The sequence below is a fragment of the Schistocerca serialis genome, chromosome 2, assembly GCF_023864345.2.
Source record: "Schistocerca serialis cubense isolate TAMUIC-IGC-003099 chromosome 2, iqSchSeri2.2, whole genome shotgun sequence".
NCBI classification, from domain to species: Eukaryota; Metazoa; Arthropoda; class Insecta; order Orthoptera; family Acrididae; genus Schistocerca; species Schistocerca serialis.
The window spans coordinates 903,239,846-903,259,621 of NC_064639.1; the positions used below are offsets into that span (position 1 = coordinate 903,239,846).

The 19,776-nt window shown below is 41.2% G+C and overlaps 1 protein-coding gene across 1 annotated transcript in view; it reads right to left on the minus strand.

Annotated features, from left to right (window-relative positions):
- The window catches only part of LOC126458252 (uncharacterized), a 627,652-nt gene that overhangs the window by 485,185 nt on the left and 122,691 nt on the right, over positions 1-19,776 (minus strand). The window contains exons 3-4 of the mRNA XM_050095165.1: positions 13,067-13,231; positions 11,163-11,564 (exon numbers count right to left, since the gene is read on the minus strand). Coding sequence (XP_049951122.1) covers positions 11,163-11,564; positions 13,067-13,231 — 567 coding nt within the window. The remainder of the gene's footprint in view (positions 1-11,162; positions 11,565-13,066; positions 13,232-19,776) is intronic.

The following is a 19,776-nucleotide window of genomic DNA, read 5'->3' on the forward strand; positions in this document are numbered from 1 at the left end:
GTGTTGCCACTTTTACTTGTGACGATATCAATAACACTCGCAACTGACATCAGTGCTGAGAATAATATCCACGTGCATTTGTAGAGACATATTTTCAAGGATGCTTCCCTGTTAATGTGTGGTGTGGTGTGTGATAGACAGTTCATATGGCCTGTTCCATTACGGCATCGTCTTTTTTAAAAACTAGCTCTCAACACTACTGCAAGAGGTTCCTTTGGCTACGAAAATGAGTGTGTTCTTCCAGCACGACGGGAGCCCTACACATTCTAGTCGCCAAGTGACACATCAGTTAAGCCTGACACTCACCGGAAGATGGATCGGCAGAAATTGTCACCTTCCCTAGCCACCAAGGTTCCCGAACCTGACCCCTTTACATTTTGCCTACGAAGTTGGTTCAACGCGAAGTATACAAAGGAAAAGTGAACACAAAAACCGACTATGAATTGCGCTGTCCTCGTAAAAAAGAGGACCTCAGGGTTATGTGAAATGTTTTATTGGTCTATACTACCATCTCCTAAAAAAATTACTGTTCCTGTCGGTCTTTTTCGTTGTTCTCGTTGTTATAATTTGGGACCCGTTCCGGAACGTGCCCGCTTTTAGCTGTTCGACCTCTCACAGAGGAAAGCACCTCCTCTAGGAGAACTGTTCGCTATGTATACACGACGTCTTATGTGACATACACACTATTTGCTAAGAATAGCGAATGAAAATAGGCATAGTAGACGAATTTACTGACATGTGTATCACCAAAATTTGCAATAACCCTAATAGCATAACCGGGTTCGATTCCCGGCCGGGTTGGGGATTTTCTCCGCTCATGGACTGGGTGTTGTGTTGTCCTCATCATCATTTTATCCTCATCACCGTACGCAAGTCGCCCAATGTGGCGTCGACTGAAATAAGACTCGGCCGAACTTCTCCGGATGGGGCCTCCGGCCAACAATGCCACACACTCGTTTCATATTTTTATCATCAAAAAGAACTAGCTTTGCATCCTCATGAATATACAGTGGCAAGTCATCAAAAACAGTTTTGCATCACCTCGGTTTTGAGAGCTCCGGAACCTATATAGAAAACTGAAATAGAGATCGACATAAACGTCATTTCCGCCCTTTTTATTGCTCATGGAGACCACACATTGCATGTTGTACCACATACAACGAGACCTTCGGAGGTGGTGGTCCAGATTGCTGTACACACCGGTACCTCTAATACCCAGTAGCACGTCCTCTTGCATTGATGCATGCCTGTATTCGTCGTGGCATACTATCCACAAATACATTAAAGTACTGTTGGTTCAGACTGTCCCACTCCTAAAAGGCGATCGGCATAGATCCCTCAAAGTGGCTGGTGCGTCACTCGCCCATAAACAGCCCTTTTCAATCCATCCCAGTCATATTCGATACGGTTCAAGTCTGGAGAACATGCTGGCCATTCTAGTCGAGCGATGTCGCTATCCTGAAGGAAGTCATTAACAAGATGTGCACGATGGGGGTGCAAATTGTTGCCGATGAAGACGAATGCCTCGCCAATATGCTGCCGATATGATTGCACTATCGGTCGGAGGATGGCATCCAAGTATCGTGCAGCCGTTACGGTGCCTTCCATGATCACCAGCGGAATACATTGGCCCCACATAATGCCACCCCAAAACAGAAGGGAACCTCCACCTTGCTGCACTCGCTGGACAGTGTGTCTAAGGCGTTCAGCCTGATCGGGTTGCCTACAAAAATGTCTCCCACGATTGTCTGGTTGAAGGCATATGCGACACTCATCGGTGAAGAGAATGCTATGCAAATACTGAGCAGTCCATTCGGCATATTGTTGGGCCCATCTGTACCGCGCTGCATGGTGTCGTGGCTGCAAAGATGGACCTGCCAAGGACGTCGGGAGTGAAGTTGCGCATCATGCAGCCTATTGTGCACAGTTTAAGTCGTAATACGACGTCCTGTGGCTGCACGAAAAGCATTATTCAATGTCCGAACAATAACACTTTGGTTCACTCCGAGACGCTTGGACACTTCCCTTGTTGAGAGCCCTTCCTGGCACAAAGTAACAATGCAGACGCGATTGAACCGCGGTATTGACCGTCTAGGTAAGGTTGAACTACAGACAACACAAGCTGTATAGCTCCTTCCTGGTGGAATGACTGGAACTGATTGGCTGTCAGATCCCCTCCATCTAATAGGCGCTGCTCATGTACGGTTGTTTACAATTTGGATGGGTTTAGTGACATCTCTGAACAGTCAAAGGGACAGTGTCTGTGATACAATAGCCACAGTCAACGTCTATCTTCAGGAGTTCTGGGAACTGTGGTGATGCAAAACTTTTTTTGATGTGTGTATATTAAGAACAATGAGGGAGCCAAAACTGAACCCTGTGGGACACCATTCTCCATACCTCCCCAGTTAGAGGACGCTGGTGATTTTTGCAGACTATCTGTACTGTTAATTTCAGCCCTCCGGATTCTTTCAGTTAAATATGAATTAAACCATTTGTGCACTGTCCCATTCGTACCACAATACCTAAGCTTGTATAGAAGAACTTCGTGATTCACACAGTCAAAAGCCTTTGAGAGATCACAAAATATTCGGTTATTCAAAGCATTTATTATTTGATCAGTGAAAGCATATACAGCATTTTCTGTTGAAAAGCCTTTCTGGAAACCTAACTGACACTTTATTAGCCGACCGGTGTGGCCGTGCGGTTCTAGGTGCTTCAGTCTGGAACCGCGCGACCGCTACGGTCGCAGGTTCGAATCCTGCCTCGGGCATGGATGTGAGTGATGTCCTTAGGTTAGTTAGGTTTAAGTAGTTTTAAGTTCTAGGGCCCTGATGACCACAGATGTTAAGTCCCATAGTGCTCAGAGCCATTTGAACCAATTTGACACTTTATTAGCTTCATTTTTACAAATACATGATGCTGCTGTTAAATACATTACTTTTTCAAGAATTTTGGATAAAGCTGTCAGAAGTGAGATTGGATGGTAGTTGTTAACACCAGGCCTCTCCCCTTTTTTATGAAATGGATGCTATGGTTTAACAATAGCGTATTTAAGTCTATCTGGAAAATGCCCTTTTTCTGTGAGCTACTACATATGTGGCTGAGAATCCTACTTATCTGTTGGGAACAAACTTTTAGAGCTCTGTTGAAAATGCCATCAATTCCATGTGAGGTTTTATTTTTGAGTGAATTTATTAGTCTCCCAATTTCAGTAGGAGAGCTGGACTGAACTTCAGTTTTATCAGATTGCATAGGTATTGCCTCTTCCATATAAGACTTTGCATTGTCTAATCAATACCTGGTTCTCTCTTCTCTACAACACTTAAAAATGGTTATTCAAAACGTTTTCTACTTCTGACTTTTTGTTAACAACATTTTCATTGAATTTGATAAAAATACAATCTTCCTATACTCTCAGTTGCCCTGTTTGCCTTTTAACAATATTCTAAATTGTTTTAATTTTATTATCAGATATGTTAATTTCAGACATAATGCACATACTTCTGGAGTTTTTAATAACTTTTCTTAATACAGTGCAGTAGTTTCTATAATGTTTCACTGTTTCTGGATCATTACTCCTTCTAGCTATAGGATACATTTCTCCTTTCTGTGTAAAAGATATTATTATCCCTTTAGTAAGTGTCTTTTTAGATGGTTTCTACCGGTTATGTTTCACTGTTTTCTTAGTGAAACTGTTTTCAAATATGGTCACAAAGGTATCATGAAATAGGTGAAATTTTAAATTAGCGTCAGGTTCCCCGTACACCTCATTCCAGTCTAACTGTTGCAAGCTTTCCCTAAAATTTTCAATTGTTAAATCGTTAATCGAATGCACTTTTTTGGAAGACTGTTTTGCGTTACTGTATGGAGCTATGTCATATACTGTAACTAGCTCTGCATCATGTTCAGACAGACCATTCTTAACAGGAAAAGTTTTTATTTGATTAAATTTATCTTGGTCTATAAAAACGTCATCTGTTAAAACTGAAGGTGTAAAATTTGCATGTAATAGTGCTTCTGTAGATTGTTTTATGCTTTGTATTATTTGAAACTTGCTACCAAAATTAGATTGCCGCAATAGTCTCTTGTCATACAAAGATAGTTCTCGATGTAAATGAATAAACTACACTCCTGGAAATTGAAATAAGAACACCGTGAATTCATTGTCCCAGGAAGGGGAAACTTTATTGACACATTCCTGGGGTCAGATACATCACATGATCACACTGACAGAACCACAGGCACATAAACACAGGCAACAGAGCATGCACTAGTACAGTGTATATCCACCTTTCGCAGCAATGCAGGCTGCTATTCTCCCATGGAGACGATCGTAGAGATGCTGGAGTAGTCCTGTGGAACGGCTTGCCATGCCATTTCCACCTGGCGCCTCAGTTGGACCAACGTTCGTGCTGGACGTGCAGACCGCGTGAGACGACGCTTCATTCAGTCCCAAACATGCTCAATGGGGGACAGATCCGGAGATCTTGCTGGCCAGGGTAGTTGACTTACACCTTCTAGAGCACGTTGGGTGGCACGGGATACATGCGGACGTGCATTGTCCTGTTGGAACAGCAAGTTCCCTTGCCGGTCTAGGAATGGTAGAACGATGGGTTCGATGACGGTTTGGATGTACCGTGCACTATTCAGTGTCCCCTCGACGATCACCAGTGGTGTACGGCCAGTGTAGGAGATCGCTCCCCACACCATGATGCCGGGTGTTGGCCCTGTGTGCCTCGGTCATATGCAGTCCTGATTGTGGCGCTCACCTGCACGGTGCCAAACACGCATACGACCATCATTGGCACCAAGGCAGAAGCGACTCTCATCGCTGAAGACGACACGTCTCCATTCGTCCCTCCATTCACGCCTGTCGCGACACCACTGGAGGCGGGCTGCACGATGTTGGGGCGTGAGCGGAATACGGCCTAACAGTGTGCGGGACCGTAGCCCAGCTTCATGGAGACGGTTGCGAATGGTCCTCGCCGATACCCCAGGAGCAACAGTGTCCCTAATTTGCTGGGAAGTGGCGGTGCGGTCCCCTACGGCACTGCGTAGGATCCTACGGTCTTGGCGTGCATCCGTGCGTCGCTGCGGTCCGGTCCCAGGTCGACGGGCACGTGCACCTTCCGCCGACCACTGGCGAAAACATCGATGTACTGTGGAGACCTCACGCCCCACGTGTTGAGCAATTCGGTGGTACGTCCACCCGGCCTCCCGCATGCCCACTATACGCCCTTACTCAAAGTCCGTCAACTGGACATACGGTTCACGTCCACGCTGTCGCGGCATGCTACCAGTGTTAAAGACTGCGGTGGAGCTCCGTATGCCACGGCAAACTGGCTGACACTGACGGCGGCGGTGCACAAATGCTGCGCAGCTAGCGCCATTCGACGGCCAACACCGCGGTTCCAGGTGTGTCCGCTGTGCCGTGCGTGTGATCATTGCTTGTACAGCCCTCTCGCAGTGTCCCGAGCAAGTATGGTGGGTCTGACACACCGGTGTCAATGTGCTCTTTTTTCCATTTCCAGGAGTGTATTTAAGACATTACATTCGCTGTCTGATAATTTAGTTTGACAGAAAAATCATTCACCCATAACGAAATTCCAAACAAATACCGATGCCTGCTAGCGTAACAGACAAGCAATATCACGTTCCTGTGCATTCATCGTTGCTGCCCGAATACTCGTATTTCAGAGGTGGAGACCAAGAAAAAAGTTGACAGTTAACAAGCGACCAGTAAAATCAGATTATGTAGTTTACTGTCGTCTTGGATCACATTAACTTCGTGTCTCTAACTGAAAAGTAATTATTGCGAAGGAACGTTTTATAAGATTTCGAGCAAACGTACCCAAGTGATTACTATGTTACAGAATTAACGGAGACCAAACTGGTGAAGCGATGGGCGAAAGGTACTCGCCTGTAAATCACGCCAGAGCCAGTCATACCGGGGTATTATTATAGACGCAACAATACTACAATTACAAAAGTTTATTCTGCACTGTTTCTCAACTGAAGCGCTACATCATTACGTAATGTACATTAAAGCGCATGGTCCCGGCGGAGGTTCGAGTCCTCCCTCGGGCATGGGTGTGTGTGTTTGTCCTTAGGATAATTTAGGTTAAGTAGTGTGTAAGCTTAGGGACTGGTGACCTTAGCAGTTAAGTCCCATAGGATTTCACACACATTTGAACATTTGATTTGAACCTCAGATGTTAAGTCCCATGGTGCTCAGAGCCATTTGAACCATTTCAAGTAGAGCATTTTCCGCCAGTGCGCTTTCCAGAACGCAAATGCATTGACCAGTCGTTTGTTCTCAGATTCAGACTCGACAGTTTTCGTTTGTAACTTGAAGTTCCTTTCTAGTTTCAGTATCATTTTGATTATGTGCACATTACCAAGGCCAATTCCAAATCATGCGCCGATGTTTAGTTTCCATTTGGTCATTTATAAGGTTAAGTCTATCCGTTTACTATATATTTTCACGAACGGTAAACATAAACAGTCTAAAACCTGTGTTCCTTTTGATACGCTATCCTTATCATCATTAAGCTCGATAATTATGCAACTCTAATAAAACACGCACTTCTTTCATAAACTTGCATAAGTTGACAGTTTGGGCAGCGCAATAATGAAAAACAGTAAGTGTTGGCCACAAATCCAGTTTAGCGGGAAAAAGAAAACTCAGTCCATAACAGTCAATCATTACTTCAGTTACAATAGCTATGTGATGGGCTGCTGTGTTCTGCCGCCATATTTGAGTTCACCCTGTATTGCAGATTTGATTCTTCCATCCTCTGTTCCTCAAAGTTGTGCTGCACCTTCCGCGTGACTCCTCTACACGGGAACTGCACGAAGAGTGATGCCCGTTGTTCCGGCCCCCATGCAGTCTGACTGCACACTGGTTTTCCGGCAAGACACAGTACACGGATAGTCAAGTGACTTGACTCAAGTCACAGTCTCATCTCGAACGTGTAACATCAGATAACGAAAAAGGTTTTACCTTGCAGTAAAATCGCAGTGAAGGTATTTATAAAATACTAATTGCATGGTACTTTTTCCACTTTTATGAACTGCAAAACTACCTTTTATGTAATCTAAAAACAGGTAACTTTTTCTCTCTGATTGTCTTCGAAGGAGTATTTGTACCTTCGTTTAATGCAAAATTCTTTCTTTTAAAGTTACCACATAAGGGTGCACTCAGCCTCGTGATGCCAATTGAGGAGCTACTCGACTGAATAGTAGCGGCTTCGGTCAAGAATACCATCGTAACGACTGGGAGAGGGTGTGCTGACCCCACGCACCTCCTATTCGCAACCTCCACTGAGGACGACACGGAGGTCAGATGGTCTCGGTAGGCCACTCATGGCCTGAAGATGGAGTGGTACATAAAACTATGCCTCAAACAATTTGGCCTCAATGTTTTGACGCTCAAATGTTTTTCATCAAAGGAAAATTGAAACCAGATGCTGTGCACCTATTTTTCATTTTCCTGTGCGTGTAACACTCCAAGAAAAATGCGAAAACCACCAATTCATGGAAGTATGAAAGAAGTGCTACCTGGATCGGAAAATGAAGTTCAAGATCTTATTTATACTTTTGTCAATATGACAGTTAAAAAAATAGTTATGCATAAGTTTCAGTTACTGAAAAATTCAGGTTCATACCATCTGAAATGCCATTTATCAGAAGTTTGTAGAAAATCTACAAGAAACCCTATGAATAGTGTTGTTGAATAAGAGCAGCTACTATTGGAGCTTTCATAGGATACTGAAAACAACACTTCAATGAATATACTTTTAAATTTTAGCAGTAATTTTTTGTCAATTTCAGAATGCAGAAAGCTTGTTTAACATAACATAACTGTTTTTTCACTGTATCACAAACATTGTCTTCTTTATGAGCAACTCTTTGTTGATTTTTTTGTTGTGCATTTTTACCACCTAAAAATGTGCTGAACTTCCTGGCTCCAGGCCAAGAAGTCAGTTTTATAGACACTAGAAATGCACTTATGAATCACACTTCGTTAGGTAACACTTTCATTCTCTAAAATATATTACATAACTTACAGCTTATATTATCTCACTCACAACTACAGTTTTCTCAATAATCAATGTCTGGTAACATATTTTGCTCCATAGTAGGTTGACATTGTTTCAGTATATGGAGTGGATTTCGTAAATATCCTAAAATCTGAATACTCATTTTGTGTAAAAATAGAACTTCATTGATAAAATATTATGTCATTTCCTATAATATCATAGCATATTTTTTTTTCCTCCCATGTTTCTGGAGTAATCATTTGAAAACAAAATGCATTCTATCGAACTGACATTTTGTCTTCCAGCTTTGTGGAAGAATGAACTACATGATACACAGAGTAGCAAAAAGGGGCATTCATTGAAGAAAATGTAATTATGGTCTTTGTGCAAAGTATACATAGAACTGTCAGTACAAAGCATCAAAATCTGTTTATTGAACTTTCATCTGGCTGACTATTAAAATAATAAATGTTAAGAATTTTGCAGAAATTACGTTAACTGCAGTGCTATAGCAGATATTGTATGCATTACTAATACAAGAAGACACTCAGATGTCAAAATCAATGCTTCATTTCAGCTAAAAATTAGAAACACCTGTAACAGTTAGCTCCATTTTGCATCATGCAGAATGACAGAGTATATGGCTTTATTCCAGCCATCCATCATGTGACTGAGATGTCAGTTTCAAACAGTGACCTTTATGGTGTATGAGTGCAGAACTCTGGTCTGGGAGTGCAGTATGTTCATGTGCCTGCGGATTTCTGCTTCATGCTTTGTCCAGCATGTTCTAGTCAGACAAAATGTTATCATCGGTCTGTACATGATTATGAATTATATTCTTATTTTTTATTAGCTTTTTGTCACTGACTGTAATAGCTACTGAACCAGAAGACTATCAGATCAGCATAAATATGCAACACTTTGTTAGAAGATGCCCACAAAACAGAATAATTTCTTCCTCACATATGCTGCAAACACCACAATTTCTCTTGTGGATTTGTTTAGCAAATGGTAGTAGAAAGTTCAGTGCTCCAGAAACATTTTTTGTGCTTTGTATCATTATTGTGTATGTCTTGTTAATAGGGCCAGATTAAGGTCCAAGTGACACATTATGTTCAGCTAACTTTTGAAGAACAAAAGACAAGGAGAACCAAAAGTCTTGAAAATGGCAAGAAAATTTAAAAGAAATCACAAGCTTAGTTTAGCTTAGGATCTCTTCCCTGAGGGGAACTCGTGTGAGTTCGTTTGCAGCCCAATGGGCTGCAGTAAACATTTCAACCAAGAAATGGCACAGACTTACAAGCCTGACCATACCTGCTGGAAACAACAGATACGACATGGTTTCTGAGTCCACAGGCTGGATCAGCAAAACACAGTTGGTTGACTAAGGCAAGACAGAAGGGGAAAGACACTCCACTAAGACAAAAATGACAGAAAGACTTCACACATCAATTTTCTATCACATAAATTATCAAGTTATAAAATTAAGAAAATGTTTACATTATTTGCTTGATACCAGTACTCCAAGAATTTTTAGATAGATGACATTTAAATGATATATTTCACTGTATCACAGTTTCTTGGAAGCTATGCTATATTGATGTACCGGTATTTCATTAATGTTAATAAGAACTGCTGCAGCTGTATAAAGGTACATTTATTATGTCACAGCTTGTTTCATTCAATGTATGTCACCAAGTGATGCTCCCAATAGTCTTCCTGACAAATTCTCACAGATTACACAAAATTGTTATTATATTAAAACATTTTATGTACTTTACTGTCACTGTTATTAAAATCTTAGGCATCTGTATTTCATCAAAAGTGGGGATGACAGCTGGTTTTATTTGGGGGGGGGGGGGGCGGAGGGGGGGGATACCCCTCAGAATCCAAACCAAAACGATAGATCTGTGCGCTTATGGTTTCAAACTATTACAGTGTTACACAAATATCAAGCAAGATGATGTACAACATGTGTTAAAACAGGAAATGACCATTTAATTAGCATTTCAAACATTTACTTGGCTGATGTATAGTTTCTCCCTTTTTTTAAAAAAATCATGATGATTTCATGAGGCTAGGCTTTGATGTTAATCCTGATTCATCGCTTCAAGAGTAGGACATGGAGAGTTACATAACAATGCTACCTTTTTTGTGAGTGAAATGGAGGTTTCTCTTCCAAATGTGCTGCACGAAATTTTATTTCTAGGCTGTTCTTTTAAATCAGCATATAAAAGAAATGTATACTTACCTTTCACTCACTGTGTTCATCTTTTCCAGGTTATTTCATCTGGCATGCAATTTAGAAGCCGTTTCACTCAAAAGATGTTGAGGATTAACTCATGACATTACATGTTCAATGCAAAAATAAGTATATAAATTCATTCAGCAAGTAACCACACTATATGATATGACATGTCATGTGTACTGGTTTGACATCTAATGTGCAGATATGGGAAGTTATACAAACAGATAAATAACAGAAAGCCTTGAAAGTAACATCGGATAAATGGCCATGGAAAAAAGCTAATGAGTAACAAATTTTGCTCTGGTAAAGATCAGAATTATTAATCTATAGTTCCTACAAAAATAATTTATGTTTAAGAATGACTATCTGCAAACTGTGGTTCAAACCTGGAAACTGAAGTCTTGTCCTGGAATATTAAAAGTGTATGGTATTGTGTGACTTAGAGCCACCCCTTACCTTACATCTCTGTATTTGTTGACTGAATGTATTAAACTGGAGAATTTTAGTAATTTTAACCATTCTGCATCTGAAAATTTACATTTTATAGCTTCAAGCTTTGTCCTTAACTGAGAGGCACACTTGATATTTAAATTGAGAGGTCACTGAGCACAAAAGGGAAATTCAGGGTTTGGTTCTGCTCTTGTACTCATTAACTTGCTATATATCTTCAAATCAGGGAATGTCACCAAGAGGAAAAACTTAAATCAAAGTTGGCAAGTCTGTTCACTAATAAAAATTTTACTATCAGGGGTAGATACCAAGTGGAAGCACTCTGCCTTCTCTTCAGCAACAGAACTGAAGTTAATGCCGTTCCTAATTGCTGTAAGTAGTGCCACGGAAACTAAGCAGCAAAATAAGTTGAGACTTACCCCCTAATGATGGCTGCAACTGCTGCACATGCTGAGGTTCCCAGGCTGAGCACATGGAACAGTACAGCTGCACCCCACTTCTGGACGATGAAACCCGCAACCAGGCAGCCGCACCCGTAGCCGATACCGTAGCTCGTCCTCACACTCCCAACTGTTCCACCTGAGGACAGGGCAGATCCAGCCCCCTGCAGGGTTCCCAGCAGTGGTGGCAGCACCCACACTGGATGAAGCTGAGCTGCCAGCTGCTCGACACCAAGCAGCAGGGTGCCAGCCTCCCACAGCCACCACCACCGCTGGTGGCCGGTCACTTCTGTCCTGAGCAGTTGCCAACGTCCGCCCCCTGTCTCGTCGTCAGACTCACTTTCAGCATCCTCTCCAGCTTCAGTTCTCTTCCTTAGTACCCTATTTGAACAGTAGTGTTTACCCTGTTCCACTATGTCATAAAAAGAGAGAGTACACATACTTATCTGCACATGTATCTACATTATGACATCATGTAGCCAAAATTAAAGCAAAAATTAATTCTAGTAACATTCATCACAGAAGACAAGTGTTGCTTACCAGCTACCAAATCAGGAGCATTGCATCAATTATCTCTCTCCATTGCCTCCTAGATAAAATTTAAATTGGAATACGAATAGTGATAACCTATTAGGGACATTGTCCTGCTGTGCATTTGCAATGCAAATATTATTCAGAGCCACTGATGAGAACTTTTGAAAAACTGCATACTGCAGCTATTTTGAAACAATAATCAAGTATGGCATTGTTTTCTGGGAAAGTTTTAGTAACACATCATGTATACTGGAGTCCCAGGAACAAATTATCAGAAATGTGTGGTGCCCATCCAAATAGCCTTTATCTAAAAACCTGGAAATTTTAAAAATCCCCTCCCTATACATCCATGATATAGCAATCTTTTTAAACAGCATACCACAATTATTCACAAAAAATAATTTTGATCATTCATTCTGTACCTCTTGTGCAACAAATGGTTTATGAACCAAGAAAGCAGAATTACCGTTACAATATGTTATACAGAATAAAGATCATTTTATGGCTCCTGTTCACGCATTAACATTATATGCCCCGACTCCTCAACATATGGGAATGAAAATCTCCAACAGGCTAAAAGACAAGAGCATTTGGAATGTGAAGTTAGATCTACTAAATAAAAGCTAGATGGTACCCTAATACGGAAAGGTTACCCCTCAGCTGATAAGGATGAGCTGATAATTCAAGCAGGATGTCTGTCAATGATCATTAGCATTATTGTTTAAATATAACATGAGGAAAAAATATTAATTTTAGAATACTGCTTCATTTCATTAGCTATAATTTTACCTAATTAAAATGAATTATTGATTTATGATGTCTCTCATGTATGCTAATTTGATAATTAATGAACATTTATGAGATGAATAAATCACTATTCATTTCTCTCTCTCTCTCTCTCTCTCTCTCCCTCTCTCTTTTCAGAGGCTATGCTCAACTATTTGCTAGTTGTTGTAACGCTATTCAGCTACTAACTTCAATGTTCTTTGCTCTTACTGATTATGAGATTGTTCATTTCAACATTTTCAAGAGCTCATTCATGCTGAGAGATAACTCAAGGAACCCATACAAAGGAGACAGGAAATCCAGTATCAACCTTCAGAATAATGCAGAATAATAGCTATCTTCCTAGAAAGCAATATCTTAATATTACCCTATGGTAATGCTCTAGGGACAGGGTACAACTATACAGATGAGGTGTTATTAATACAACAAACTTCTGTAAGGTTATGGGAAAAACAATTTTTTTTTCTGTTTACTCTTTTTTTGGAAATCAGGGCCAAATTTATTTATACTCAAAACATCTTAGTGGCTTGTTTAATGAGGGAAACATTAAATTTCATACTGACCTATTTAACAGAAACTGTGTGATTGAAGCTGTGGCAGAATATCCACAGTACAGATATTCATAGTTGTGAGAGAATGTTTCTTGTGCTTCCATGTACCACATCATGAACTCCATATTACATGCTGTTATAAATCCTGTTATACCCATTCTAAGTGAGAAGGAAAATCTGAAAAATAAGATTGTCCATACATAAGTGGTGTTTTTGGACCAAAGAAATATTTTGTAGGTGGAAATGAAAGCAAAAAAATATGTAAGGAACAATGCATATATTCAAACAACTTAACAGTTTGTAAATTGTAAACAGAAGTGTGTTGCTAAGTGTACTACCAAGAACTCAGCTTATTGAAAAAACAAAATTAAATAAAATCGTAAAAATGATCATAAGAAATGTGAGACAGCATGACAAACCAGATGAAGTACATCAGAACAAAATTTGTGTGATTATAGTAATTAACAATAAGTCAGTACAGTTTCAATGAATATGCTGTGCCACTAATAACTGCAGGCATGGATTTGGGAAATTCTTGTAGATCTCAAACAGCTATGGCTGGAAGGCAGTAGATGAGGGATCAATCAGCACATTGGATGGCAGGCGCGGGTGATACTTTGCTTACAATTCTGTGAGGCAGGTTTACAGCACCACTCACAGACTAGAAGGCATGGCCCAGTGGACACTATATATGAATTTGAAGTAATCAGGGCAGCACAGGGCACAAATGTGCTGGGAAGAACCCATGCATTGCAGTTTTAACAGCACCTAGTGTCCTGTAAGTAGGGGTCGCAGTGGGCTGAGGAAAGCTGATGTTGTAATTATCAAAGAGCACTGCACTTTTCCCCTCCAGAGGAACTACATCAGAGGCATAGGGAAAAGATATATAAATAAGGGAGCCCAGAGGCTCAAAGCAGGCAGTCGTGCCACCATTTTGTCGCATCTAGGACCAGAGAGAATGACGATTGTTTAAGTTGCAGGTAAACCACAATGACTTTCTAGTGATGGATATAGGCTGGCCCGCTGCTCAGATGAGTCACTGCTGTAGCAGGGTGAGTCGCACCTTGGAGCTACACTGGCAGAGGGGCGAGAGGGCTGCTAGCCTCCACTCTCTGGGTAGCATCGACTGGTGGACTGCATGCTGCCGCCCACAGGGGCTGCGCCAGGGCTCGAATTTACAGCCTCCCAGGTGCAGAGCTGTTGGTGGACACCGAATGAGCTGCCCTGGGTGGACGACCAGAGCAGCTAAGGCTCACTACAATTACGGCAGTTGGCTGCTTCCCTTTGGTGCTCTACACAGGGTCCACAAGTCACACTTGAGGAAGCAGTCAGCCGTGTTCTGGGCCATGGGCACAGTTAACATGCACAGTGGCCACTTAGCTGTGGCATGAGTAGGACCTCTACATCAGCAACCAGATGCCGATGCTTCAGATTCAGACATTCGTGTTGGCTGACCCAAGCATTCACTGTGCGATGCCATCACCAAGTTCAGTGCAAGGCTGGCTGTGTACCTTCAGTGTAATAAAGTCAATGACACACTTGCCTGTATTCCTCTGCATGCTTCAGCATGAGTCACCCCTTGCTCCCAAACCATACCTCTTGTTTGATCTGACATACTACAACCCGTGAGTAAAAGTGGTTGTAACAGTGTACTGCAGAAGAAAATGTGTTGCACTGTTTACGCAGTTAAAATTCAAGCCATAAACCCATCACAGGTTGTTTATTGTTTGATTTATTGGGTAGTTTTGTTCATTAAATGTGAGCACCATCAGATATTTATTTCTTAATTGGCAACTCGTTACAGGTTTAAGCTACCACTCGACACCATCATCAAGAAAAAGTATTTTGTATATATACCTCTGGTATTTGTTGACAGAACACCAAACAATGTACATCTACATCTATACTTGGCAAACCACTATGAGGTGCATGGCAGAGGATACATCCCATTCTACGAGTGTAGAGTGCGTAGAGACTATTGTGTATCCAATTCTATTGCTGTTTCTACAATGTCGAGAAGATATGCACTTCCAGCAGGTCACAACCAGTGCACAAACACCCATATTACCCATTGCTATGCAATATCATTGCCAGCTTTTTTGGCCAACAGAAACACTAGATCCCACTGGGCATGTGTTGGCTACACTGGAAAAATGTGTATTGTTTATTGAAGTATTGTCAACAGTGTTTAACCAGCTGCAACAAAAGATGGAAGAAACTTCTACAAGTACTTCTGTGCTCTGCAAACCACTGTGAAGCGCATGGCAAAGGGTATGTCTGACTGTACCAGTTATTAGGAGTTTCTCATGTTTTATTTCCATATGGACTGTGGGAAGAACAGTTGCTTGAATGCCTCTCTGTGTTCTGTGATTATTCCAGTCTTCTCTTAGCAATCCCTATTGGAAAGACACATATACAGTTGTAATTAATTCCTAGATTAATCACTTAAACTTAATTCTAGAAACATTCTAAGTAGATTTCTTGGGTAGTTTGTGTCTGATTTAAAACATCTGTCCAATCAGTTCTTTCATTATATTTGTGACACTCACAAACCTGTGACCATTCATACTGCCCTTCCTGTAGCCATTCAATATATGCTGTTAGTCCTGTTTTGTATGGTCCCATGCACTTGAACAACATTCTAGGAGTGGGTGCACAAGCGCATTGTATGCTGTCTCCTTTGTAGACTGATTGCATTTCCGTAGTAATCTATCAATGAAACACAGTCTGCCACCTGCTTCACCTATGACTGAGACTACATGAATATTCCATTTCATATTCCTAGAAATTTTTACATCCGGATATTTGTGTGGGCTGACCAATTCCAACTGTGACTCATTGATATTATAATCATAGCATGCTTTTCGTTTTTTGAAGTGCACATACTTACTGAATGCTCTTTCAAATTAATTCTGTAAATTTTAAAACTATGTGTGATTATTTGGTGTTATTAAACTAATGGGGCACAATTACAACAACAAGACATCCCATTTTAAACAGATATCAAATTTACATAAATTTGAAGCAAAACTGAAGGATCCCAGTGTGGTACTCCTGCACCATTTGGCTGTACCATGTCACATATCTATACACCTTTCTGCTGTGGCCTCACCACAACTCAGCTGCTGGAAAATAAACATGAGACTTCATACTTGCAATGTAAAATAAGCATATTTACCAACCAACTTATGGAAAGCACCGCATGGTACCATAGTGCCAGTGTCACTCCAGGTGGCACCACAATTGTGGACCTATTTCCTACAAAGGGCATATGCCACCCGGAAACTGTTTGTGTTTGCTTCTGCTGGGCATGTACTTAGACAGCCATGTGGCCCACAGCCATCCACTTGTTCTGCAGGTTCCATCTTTCCAAGCAGCCAAACCAGCAGCAACGCCATTCACAGCCACAAAGGACTTCACCAGTAGCACACTTCATAGTTTCATTGCTATTGCCCTAAGTGTTCTTTGCTTGCCACCATCCACAGGCTCATTAGTCTAGCATCTTATGCTCTTATGCCTCGCTGTAAGCTGCCTGGCTGACATCCCTGACCTGCTCAGCTGTCACCAGGTGCTGCCATTGCTCACCACAAACCCCTACCCCATGGGACTCAGCAATTATAAATGCTACTAGTCAATCCTACTTCAGAGAACTAACCTAGACTCTGACTGAACTATCTTACTTGTGGATACAGTGTAACCTTGTTTTTTGTTATCCAGAAGTGACTATTTTGTTCTTATCATCAAGTGGTGGCTCTTTATATTCCTATTACTCATGTTCCATGTTTACTGACTTAATAAACTATGTTGATCATTACCAGTGGCACACCAATAAGTGTTCTCTCCTTGCGGTCACAGACATAAAAGGAACTATTGCCTGTATTCTGTTTCCGGGATTTTGGAATACCACAAAAATTAGTATAATTGATGAAGTATTCTTACCATACTATTCTTTCAATTGTCTTATTTTTTTTTTATAAACATGTTACCAATATACAATTATTTTTCACAATCGTAATATATATAATTGTATTTACTACATGAAACTTGACTTGTCCTATTTTGTTTGTGAAAACTACATATGAAATCATGATTTTCAACACTAATAAAGAAATACAGATCCAGACTGCCAAATGGTGTTGTAGGAGTGACAAGTAATTCTTGGTCGTGGTCAACTTGTAGATTCTGTTTCAGTGAGCTTGAAATTTTAACTACACTTGTGTAACACATATGTGGTTATGAAATGTATTGTACATAATTCATCAGGTTTAAAATACTTGTACATTACCAATATGTAATTACAATAAGTAACAAAAATACTTCCATAAATCTTCTATAAAGCTAGCTTCAGCTTAAAAAGGGATGAATTATACCACAACGAAATCTTCAGTGAGTTGCCCAGTGATTAAAATGCCAGATAGTAAGGTTAATGTCAAAAACTGAATGCAAAAATTTTTGTTTTTCTAAATAAACTTGTGCAAAAAATATGAATATGAGCATTGCTGTTAATAACTGGAACCATTTTTTGCTGTTGTTAATAGCAGCATGTAAATGTGAATAAACCTATTTTTTTAATAACTGAAAACAAACTCATTCCACACTCTTATGATAGGTCAGACAAATGATCAATAGATGCTGTAGTTAACACACCTGCATCTATGTCAGTGTTGAAAAAAAGTTGACACATTTTCAATGTATGCATTACAATGCAGTCCAGCAATGTGCATAGAGTGACTGTAGAGACAGTAGTAATGGTAGTCATTGTAGTAATAGTTTTAAACAATGTAAACTGTAGCTAGGAATGTCAACACTGTAGGAAAAGACAGATTGCTACTTACCGTAAAGAAAACATGTCAAGTTGCAGACAGGCACAATTAAAAGACACTCATAGCTTTTGGCCACAGTCTTTACTTACACACACACAAACACACATATATATATATATATATATATATATATATATATATATATATATATATATATATATATATATATATATATATATATATATATATATATATATATATAAAACAAAGGAAAGTGCTGGCAGGTTGATAGACACACAAACAAACACAAACATACACACAAAATTCAAGCTTTCGCAACCAACGATTGCTTCATCAGGAAAGAGGGAAGGAGAGGGAAAGATGAAAGGATGTGGGTTTTAAGGGAGAGGGTAAGGAGTCATTCCAATCCCAGGAGCGGAAAGACTTACCTTACGGGGAAAAAAGGACAGATATACACTCGCACACACACACATATCCATCCGCACATACACAGACACAAGCAGACATTTGTAAAGGCAAAGAGTTTGGGCAGAGATGTCAGTCGAGGCGGAAGTGCGGAGGCAAAGATATTGTTGAATGACAGGTGAGGTATGAGCGGCAGCAACTTGAAATTAGCGGAGGGTGAGGCCTGGTGGGTAACGAGAAGAGAGGATATACTGAAGGGCAAGTTCCCATCTCCGGAGTTCTGACAGGTTGGTGTTAGTGGGAAGTATCCAGATAACCCAGATGGTGTAACACTGTGCCATGATGTGCTGGCCGTGCACCAAGGCATGTTTAGCCACAGGGTGATCTTCATTACTAACAAACACTGTCTGCCTGTGTCCATTCATGCGAATGGACAGTTTGTTGCTGGTCATTCCCACATAGAAAGCTTCACAGTGTAGGCAGGTCAGTTGGTAAATCACGTGGGTGCTTTCACACGTGGCTCTGCCTTTGATCATGTACACCTTCCGGGTTACAGAACTGGAGTAGGTGGTGGTGGGAGGGTGCATGGGACAGGTGTTACACCGGGGGCGATTACAAGGGTAGGAGCCAGAGGGTAGGGAAGGTGGTTTGGGGATTTCAGAGGGATGAACTAAGAGGTTACGAAGGTTAGGTGGATGATAGAAAGACACTCTTGGTGGAGTGGGGAGGATTTCATAAACGATGGATCTCATTTCAGGGCAGGAATTGAGGAAGTCGTATCCCTGCTGGAGAGCCACATTCAGAGTCTGATCCAGTCCCAGAAAGTATCCTGTCACAAGTGGGCCACTTTTGGGGTTCTTCTGTGGGAGGTTCTGGGTTTGAGGGGATGAGGAAGTGGCTCTGGTTATTTGTTTCTGTACCAGGTCGGGAGGGTAGTTGCGGGATGCGAAAGCTGTTTTCAGGTTGTTTGTGTAATGGTTCACGGATTCCGGACTGGAGCAGATTCGTTTGCCACAAAGACCTAGGCTGTAGGGAAGGGACCGTTTGATGTGGAATGGGTGGCGGCTGTCATAATGGAGGTACTGTTGCTTGTTGGTGGGTTTGATGTGGACGGACATGTGAAGCTGGCCATTGGACAGATGGAGGTCAATGTCAAGGAAAGTGGCATGGGATTTGGAGTAGGACCAGGTGAATCTGATGGAACCAAAGGAGTTGAGGTTGGAGAGGAAATTCTGGAGTTCTTCTTCACTGTGAGTCCAGATCATGAAGATGTCATCAATAAATCTGTACCAAACTTTGGGTTGGCAGGCCTGGGTAACCAAGAAGGCTTCCTCTAAGCGACCCATAAATAGGTTGGTGAACGAGGGGGCCATCCTGGTACCCATGGCTGTTCCCTTTAATTGTTGGTATGTCTGGCCTTCGAAAGTGAAGAAGTTGTGGGTCAGGATGAAGCTGCCTAAGGTAATGAGGAAAGAGGTTTTAGGTAGGGTGGCAGGTGATCGGCGTGAAAGGAAGTGCTCCATCGCAGTGATG